The 9297-nt window shown below is 43.3% G+C and overlaps 2 protein-coding genes across 3 annotated transcripts; both read right to left on the reverse strand.

Annotated features, from left to right (window-relative positions):
- Positions 1-678: 678 nt before the first annotated feature.
- On the reverse strand, positions 679-3192 carry LOC110979728 (uncharacterized). Of its 2 annotated transcripts, none has more exons than XM_087148923.1 (2): positions 2794-3192; positions 679-1967 (listed from the first exon to the last, which is right to left on the reverse strand). In XM_087148923.1, exon 2 carries the CDS (start codon positions 1924-1926, stop codon positions 1375-1377), a length of 552 nt encoding a protein of 183 aa, XP_087005049.1. In that variant the 5' UTR covers positions 1927-1967; positions 2794-3192; the 3' UTR covers positions 679-1374. The 2 variants fall into 2 exon arrangements, with proteins under 2 accessions (XP_087005049.1, XP_022091469.1); XM_022235777.2 differs by having other exon boundaries at positions 679-1971; positions 2794-3190.
- A 2807-nt stretch (positions 3193-5999) lies between these two features.
- On the reverse strand, positions 6000-7827 carry LOC110980396 (uncharacterized). Its single transcript, XM_022237034.2, has one exon. It carries the CDS (start codon positions 7805-7807, stop codon positions 7145-7147), a length of 663 nt encoding a protein of 220 aa, XP_022092726.2. The 5' UTR covers positions 7808-7827; the 3' UTR covers positions 6000-7144.
- Positions 7828-9297: the final 1470 nt, after the last annotated feature.

The following is a 9297-nucleotide window of genomic DNA, read 5'->3' on the forward strand; positions in this document are numbered from 1 at the left end:
TTGCACAATAACGAAAGATCTCCAGAACGAATGCTTACCATCACTTCAGAGAGCCGGGACTATTTCTCTTTGGAGTTGCACAACCAACACTACTATGAACAATAGTATCGAAAGCTTGGGTGTCATGTAATTCGGGCTGTGCTTTGTGTGTCGCTGCTGCGTTATACACACAAGACAATATATGGGACGGAGGGGTACCCCCTTACCTGTCCAATCCCTATACACACTCTACACTATTGTTACCTAACACATCCCCCCTAGAAGTCTGTAAAGAATTCCTGAAATTCCGATCAAACAATGATCAACACAAAGGCGGGGGGGAGGCTCTCTCCGTCCCATATCTTGCTTCAAATGCTGTGTTAAACATAGCCCAGCCTGTACCCGGTACCATTTGTCATGAGATCGAGAGCTCTAAGTCGGTTTCGTTTGGGCTGGTTAGGGCAAGTGTCCTTTCCAGTTCTCCAGATACCACGTTCCCTCTCGACAGCGTTCAGCAGGTCGAGTACTGTTGCTCCACCGCCCGCCCCCCCGGTTTACTTAATGCAAAGTGGAACAAATCACGATGACGTCACTGATTGCTTAGGCAATGTTGCTATAAAAAGAACTGCCTATCAAGCACTTTATTTTAATGACATTTTCACGCGCAGGTTTCAAAATTTACACTTCGCTACTACAAACTGTATGTGTACTTGTATTTTAATGCTAAACCATTTCATATTGTATGGAACATTTTTTACGGCGACAATGAAAGTATCTCAAATAATCTTAATGTGGTTTTAACAGAACTTCCTCTTAATTTGCAAAGGAAATTTTTAAGAATACATGTACCCAGGCAAACCTTGACCAGCATTTGACAATATCTAAGAAAGCTTACATACTTAAAATAATCGATTGACTTAGTGAACAACGACAAATCAAGCAGACATTTCTGTATTACATCCCTGTGAGTCGGGGTAAGGTTACCTTTGGGGACCGAGCCTTTGAATATTGCGCTCCGTATCTCTGGAATAAACTCCCATGTCATATTACGTGTGTTACCAGTGTTATTACTTTTAAATCAATGTTAAAAACTTTTTAAGAAAGCATTTTATTAATTTAGAACATTTTTGTTTGGTCTATTTTATTCTATATATCCTTGTAGCTAGATTGTTAATTTTTTATATTGTAACGTGCTCTTGAATATTTTATGGAATGAGCACTATATAAATTTAATTTAATAATAATAATAATAATCCCAGTAAGCTTTCAGCTCTAGCTCTGCAACTTTACTAGCATTAAGTGTGTGAACGTGACAACCGCATCCCTGGGTGAAAAATCATGAGGTCATAACAGTTCTTTAAACTTCAAAACCAAATTTCACGTCTTTAAAGAAGTTTAAATCCGCTCATTGAGGCGTTTGGGTATAATGGTGCATTGGAAAGCTACAATCTGTTCTAGGTCTTCCACGTCGTACTGCATGATACCGCCCCGTTGGTCACACCCCCTCTGGCGTAAGACCTTGGTTAGGTAGGGGACTGGTTCACATCTCGTCCCCTCAATCAAGGCACCGTGCTGGTCCAGGCAGGCGCCGCATCGGTTGACGGCGTGAGATACGCTGACCGGGTAGCGGTGCGGGTCCCTATCGACAACGTACCGCCACGGACACGTTGCGATCTCGTTCACGGCCCCGTCTTGGGGCGATTTCTCCCCGACAGGGCAGTCCAAATCTGACGGAGTATCGCCCAGGAGGCTAGTTGGATTGAAAATATGAATGTCTTGGACTGAGCGCCGAGGTTCAACGTCCCCCTCGTTGCCCGGGGGGCTAAGCACGACTCCACCGTTCTCTATCAGTAAAGAGAGAAGGTGGACGTCATCAGGAACGAGGCAACTGGTCTTCTCTTGATCTGCCTTCACCATTATCGACAGGAGCAAGACGACTGACATCATAGTAGTCTGCCCCCTCAGTAGGTGGGTTCTACGCAATGAGCCTGACTGAACAAGTACAAGAATATGATATATTTTTTTTACAAAATTGTCACGGGACTGCAAACGGTTTATTCCAAGCTGCCTGTTATGGGAATAACCAGATGATGAAGAAAGGAAGAAAAAACCCTGAAATTAAAAGCAGAACTTTCACACTCGCAAACGATGTTACATATTGAAAATATGTTAGATTTGAAAGAAAAATGCATTAATTCCACCCTGAATCCGAAATTACCATTTCAGCGTTGCCTATCAAAATCATAGAGGGGTTATTTCCTGCCTCAAATGCCCCAACAGTGGTAAAACAATCAAAGTGAATACGTAATGCGCTTTATAAATGTCAGATTGCAAAAAGAAAATTTTCATGACATAAACCTCGAGAGTGCCCTTTGATCCTCAAACCCGGATGTGGCAGAGGAGATTTATTTCTGACTGATACGCAGTGATATAGTAAGCGCACATGCTGGCTAGCGCGCTTAACAATAATTGCATGTTGACAAACGGGGAAAATCCCCAAAATAATATGCCGGCGGGATCCTTTTCCGTTGCGTCGTTTTCTCATTTAGGAGGTGTATTTGGAATTATTTTCTTGGTGCCAAACAGACACCATTCAAACAATACAGACACACTTCGAATGCTGAGGTATATTCGGAAAGAATCCCAACGACAAGTTGCCTGTGTTAGGCGAAAGAGGTTTCACGACGAAGGTTGAAATTACAAACATAAACGAGAGGGCAAGTTATTTCTCGTTGGTATGCTCCGATTAAAATACAGCAATACGACCCACCCTTATAAAGACTGCGAAAACAGATTGAAGACAGGGACACATACCATTGTTGATTGACTTGATCTTCAGCTTACAAACGATTCAGCTTTATGTACGACTGCGAGAGAGACTATCGAAGTGGCAGATCTGCAGGGTGTAGACAAACTGGTGATTTGGTGTCTGCAACAAAGCACAAATTCGACCCGCGCTGCTAGTCCATCGACGACGCTGGCGCTTTGCCAGAACACAAATGTGGAGCATGCGCAAAGTGGGGTGTTGTTCTCACCACATAAAGTGTTGCCGGCATTTGGAGAGTTCCCTTGTGGCAGGGATGGTGGGGTAGTAGGAAGTCGTGTTGCTGTGGATTTCAGGCGCGGTTTCTGTTTTTCTCTGAATCGCGACAAGAAATGCAATCATTATAGGACCAACGATTCCTGAAATAAACGCAGGACTGACTATATACAGTCATTGGTGATGCGCTCTTCTGGAAAGGGCAAAGTTCAACTTATTTTTTTCTGTCGTTCTTTCGTTTTCACATTGAGGACTTGTCAACAGTCATTCTCATTGTGTATTGACGTACGCTGAGCGAGCCCGGTACACGTGTTCTCTGCCAAGGAATAAGCAAATTCGGGCAGTAAATGAGTAGGCCTTTACCGTCCCACAATCTCTACAACCACCCTAAGTTCAAGTCAAACATACCAGGCGGCCTATTGTCGTTGTGTTTTCGAAGTTATCAATGATTTCGTCTGCACAGAGAGGTTAATCACTTGAAAACCTGAGAACGGAATTTAGGTCATGTTTGTGAGTCATCAACTCCTAAACAAGAAGACCCGGAAACCGGGGAATATTTTTGGGGGTTTTCTGGTCAGATGTATGTTTACTTGTGTGCCATTCTGTGTTTTTGTAGTCGTCGCACTCCCTTCCCGATAAATCCTGATTATGCATTCTTCTCCAAATTGTGTAAAATTCTGGCAGGGTGGCTCTTCCGAGTCATCAAAAAGGTAGTATCAAAAATTATCTGCGCCAATCCCGTAGACACGGAAGTTCCATTTCCACAGGTGTTTAGTAATTGCCCCTAGGTAACTGCTCAACTTCAGACAACAAAGACGACCTTCTTTAGACCCTGCAACCCAAGACTAGGTGTGGGGGGAACGGAGAGGAAGGTGAACGGTACGGTGTGGGGGGGGGGGATAGGGAATAAGCCTTTTGCAACTGCAATTGAATAACATCTTGCACACCGTGTTATCTTATTGCGCATAACCGTGACAATTTGATTCCTCAGACTAAAAACACTGTTGCTGTATGTACCTCGTGATTGGGAGCAAGCTTTTGCATAGCAACCCCCATCCCTAGAATGGACAGGTTCCTTTGTGCCCATCTTATCCATTGAGGACAGTGTATTGATGCAAGGCGTCTTGCATGTAACTTAGTAAAAGCTTGCCCCGAATCCAGCGGTAAAGCAACTCGTATGATGCAAGATATGGGGCGGAGAGAAACTCCCCCCCCCCTCCTTTGTCTTGGTAATTGTTTGATTAGAATCTAAGGAATTCTTTACAGACTTCTAGGGGGTGTGTGTTAGGTAACAATAGTCTAGAGTGTGTATAGGGATTGGACATGTGGGGGGGGGGGGTACCCATCAGCCCCATATCGTGCACGGTATCTAGCAACAGTGTCTTTACTAAGGAGAATTCAAATAGTTATGTTCACGTGAATTTAAAGAACTCGGTGTACCTGACTTTATTATATATTTCGCAAAAGGCTCATTAAGGCACTTCCATATAACATGTGCGTCAACACATGCGCCCAGCGTTAATTGTGTATCCATTAAAATCGCCCCGGGTGCGATTTTGACGGTCGAACGCAACGCACACGTTTTTTCACGTCCGTGAAAGTGAAACGCATGAAAACATCGTGTACGCAACGCACCCAAAAAAGGTAAATAATCATGAGAATAAGCGTATGAGAATGCGATGTGTTGAATCTTCATCTCGCAGAACAAATTTTCGTAAGTTGTACTGATAATACGGGCGATTCACAATAGTGCGCCACCAAGAGTTTGCATTGCGTTGGCCAATCACAATACGCGAAATCTGCCGACACAATGCGCGTTTGGAAACTGGGGTAGACAAATTTCGCGCGCTGTGATTGGCCAGGAATCAGCGACGTTTTAGATTAGGAGCCGGGGAAACCTCCTACCAGCGTGGGTTGTGCCCGTGGGTGCCCTTTCCCATTAAAATGTTGACCTGTGCACAACCTATGTACAAGCAGTACGTCATCAGCTTTCGGAACCCCATCCTTAAAAAAAATGCACCCCTGGGTGTAAAGCCTGGTTTCCATATCAGACGTAAGAAACGCAGCGAGTAATGCAATCAAGATGCAAATTGCAAAAATGTCAAATGGAAGTATCACTGAAAACGCAGACAAACGCAATGCAGCCTGCGAACGATCGGCGAAGTTGAGCCAGGTTCAACTTTGCCAACTGTCTGCGTCGAGTACGATGGCATGACCGGCGTGCAACGATGTCCCTCTTGCTTATTGCCATGAATTTTGCCCATTTTCTCCGTAATGCTTAATTATTACACCCTTATAATCAACTAAATTGCTGACCATCAACGAAATGCATGAAATTGGAGTACAGGTTTGGCATCAATCTAAAAGGGTATTTTCCGCAAAAAAATTTACAGAGTTTCGGACGCCATTTTGTTTCAATTTTTGGGTGGAATGATGTCATGTACCGTCTCTTCTGTTCATGTCTGCGTCTTAACGTCCTGCGGACCTTCTGCGTTACAAACGACCATAGTTACGCCACTGCATGGAATAATCCTTACACAGACCCCCTCCCCTGCATTGGAGGGCCAAAGCTATTGCTTTTGTACTGACCGATGTCCATAGGTTACAAGCAGCTGTGGTGAGTAAAAGACTGTGACCCTAGGAACTCGAAACGAGTTGCGTACAAAATCTTTGTAAAAACCCCAACTATTTGGCATCTGCGGAGGCAGTTTTCAAGAAAGATATAGGATGAACAATCTTAGACATCGTGCCGAAGGGGGAAGATCTTTTTATTCTTGTCTCATGGTGGCATGCAGGCTAATCAAAACAGTGATCAACGAAATGTTCAGAAATGAGACTTCACATTGCGCATGTGCATGGAAAATGTTTATGCATGTAGTCTGGAAATTTGGACTTGAAATCGCTTTGTTTGCTTTTTCATCATAATATACAAAGAGAAGATTACTTAGAAACTAGTCAGCACTTTGGGTAATTTCTTTAATTAGTTTAGCACCACTTACAAAAATTCATTTATTTTTATACCGGAACAGTTATATTTGTCATTGTGTCGGAAACTAAACATTAATTTTCCCCCTTTCAACGAAAAAAAGGATGTAAAACTAATCTACAAAAAAAAAGAAAGAAACGTGACTAACTTTAAAAGGAAGTAGTGTTACGTCAACAGAATCACAGAAATAATTAGCAACTGTCTAAATCGATTAAATTCATCAGCCGTCGTTTCTCATAGCGTCTGTGTATAAAAAGAATATGCGCGTATCTGATATAACATTAGCCACACAACATGACGGAGTGCCGACGATAAAGATGGTGAAATGTATTGTGGTCGTAAGTCCACACCAGTGACCTTAATCAAATTGTTCCCTCAGCGGTTATAATGGCATAAACAATCAGTTTGAGTGAACTGATCAAAATGCCTTCCTTGTTTTGACAGCATCACAGAATTTGGAACATGGCGGTGATACGCCTCACGCTTTCTACAGGGTTAAAAACGTCGCTGAGAGGTTTGTAACCGAGACCATCGGGTGACCGAGATTGATCAAATTAATGGTTTGAATCTCTTCGGGATACCAGAGGATTGTGTGTTGGAGAGACGTCAATGGCAGGCGTTCAAGTCACCGCGTTGGCGCGTCTGCTCCTGTACGTTACGTAGGACTCCCAAAGGATCAACTCCTTAAGTTCATTACTGTCAAGGAACAGGCCAACAGAACAAATGTCTTTTTAGGATTGATCTTCACACAGCGTGCATGCTTTCTAGCATTTTGCTTTACGTGTGGGCCTATTCACAAAAATACGTCATTGATTCTAACTTATAGACATATCTTTTCATGCAATTACAGGCTAATTTAAAGCGAATCTACATAATTCTTAAGTAATGATGCCACTTATCAGTTTTAAAATAATTTTCGTTTGGAAATAAGTGTTTCCTTCGTCTTCCTCCTGGGAATGTGAGTATTTTTTTACGAAAAGCACTAAAACATAATTTGGGTAATTTTCTTTACTAAGATAATGATTCTTGCAAATTTGCCAGTTGTAATAAACAGGTACCATTTATTCAATGATCAGTTGAAATTATATCATGTTCATCAACACGGAAACCGTTTAGGAACTCCTTCGCCGATGACTTGGTTAACCTCCCATAATTCCAGGGGGCCTGTTACCAGTGGGAGTCTCTGGTCTCATGCAAGCGCAGGCTACGGGGACTTCCAACCAGTCGAGGTTATATTTCACCAGGCCTCCCGAGCAACCGTTTCGTCGCAGTATCGGCATTCTGTAGTTGACCTGTCGGCATTCCATATCTGGTATCTCGTTCTTGGCCCCACCCTCACGGCTTAGGCAACCCTGGCACTGACACACGGCCCAGGCGAGCTCGCTCGGATACCGGTTCGGGTCGTGGTCGTGCTGGTAGATCCACGGGCAGGTGGATGCCCTACTCGGTCCCCACATCTGTCGCACCGGCTCCAGACTCGACGGACAGTGGGCCTCGGAGTCTGGCTCATGGTCCTCCTGGACAGGTACGTGCACCGATTGCAGCGGTTGAAGCCCTGACGTGTTGTAGGACAGGAGCCCAAACAGACGAGCGTCGATTGTGGAGAGGACATGAACTTCGACAACTGAGCCAGAGCATCCGGGAGGGGTGCTGACTGGTGTAGCTAAGGGCAAGGCTTGCACGAGAGACGGCATAGCGAGGCAAAACAGTGTGCTAATGCTCATAGCCATCAGAAATGACTTCCCAAAGAGCAGCCACCCACTTTGCGGCGAAAAACACGAGGCAGGTCTGCAGTAACCCATGGCGGTATACTGCGTCAAAGCAAGTCTTTGTTTAGCCTTTAAAGTAAAATTTGCTGGCCAAGATTTTCGATCAGCATGCTGAGCTGAGTCGCAGATAAAAATTCATGTGAATTTAAACTGGGCGATATGGTGCATGATAATCTTGGGTGCCAAATTCTGTCACTTATATACGCTCTTGCTGGACCTCCTCTGCTAACTGAAATAGATTCTATGAAACCACGTATGCTTTTACAAGACCTAATTATTTTTGTTTGTTGTTTTATTTTTCCTCCGCCTTCATGCATCCGTAGGTAGGAGAAAAACTCGCGGATATTTTTCCACACAGAAACTCCCAGGTACATTCATGTAGTAGCAAGATTTGGTGTTAATGTGTTTATGAGCACATTAAGCTTAACAGTTAACCACCATCGACCAGGACGTAAGCTTTCGTTTCGTTTTGTTTTGTTTTTTCTTGTGATCTGATGGTAACAGCACGCACTCTGTCAAACTGACGTCACGGAACGCCGTGCCCGATTGGATGGATATGACTTGACAGTAAGTTTATAACTTTTGAACAAGGTAGATGCTGATTGGTTCAAAGCTGTTTAGATTAGGGTGCTTCATCAGTTTACGGATTCGCTTTTGGGAATCATGTTCAAAGTAAAGCCGGATTTTAAAGGGCAGAGGATGCTCATAGTTTTTGTTCATTTATTTATTTGTGCCTTCTCTACTGTGTTGTTCAAGGGAAGTTTTGGAGTAGGATTATTTTGAGGAACAGTTGTTAAAAAAACAAATCGACCAACCTGCTGTAGATAACTTACAATGCTGTGAAATCACTCCCATTATTTGTCCTGTCGTAACCAACATCCATCATGTTGCTTCCTGATTATTTCCAACAGAAGCCGGGTTCACTTTTAAAAATATCATTCGATCGATCGTATGCTGTATGTTGTTATGCAAAGACGCAGAGTTGGATTTTTTTTTTAGATTTTGGAAAACAAACCAACCCACGAACTATGAAATGAGTCGAGCCACTCGAAACTTGTTAAATTGATCCAAACCAGTACTGCACTACAATGGCAGAGTAGCTTCATCTCCCGAAGTTTCTTTCTGACATGAAGATGCTTCTTTTCTCTTTCATACCTACTATCTGACGTGACGGTCTTATTTCCGGATAGGACAAGCAAGTTAAGATTATAAAGTGGATGACAGTCATGTCTAAATAATCTTGGAGCGAAAATGAATCTGAATTAAAGATCATTCATTAGTTTCAGTGCTGGTTTCATATGACACCAGACAGGGGATCGTGGAGAATGTGTACAAGTTGTGCGAACTTTGACCTCATCGGTGGGAGCTTTTTGAAGTTCGCCTCGAAATTTCTGATACCAACACCACGAATTCTTTCTCCGCGGGAAGCTTTCGTTACAAGTTTATTCTGATGTCGCGCTCACGTCGCTATGACAAAAAATGGTGTTGCGAAAAAAGTAAGGAATAATCGTTGGCTTGATGAA

Source organism: Acanthaster planci, linkage group LG18, assembly GCF_054643075.1.
Source record: "Acanthaster planci isolate LZ-2023a linkage group LG18, COTS_SCS, whole genome shotgun sequence".
NCBI lineage: Eukaryota > Metazoa > Echinodermata > Asteroidea > Valvatida > Acanthasteridae > Acanthaster > Acanthaster planci.

Bases quoted from the DNA above. Each gene is read 5' to 3' on its own strand.
- LOC110980396 (XM_022237034.2), bottom strand. From the start codon at position 7,807: ATGGGTTACTGCAGACCTGCCTCGTGTTTTTCGCCGCAAAGTGGGTGG.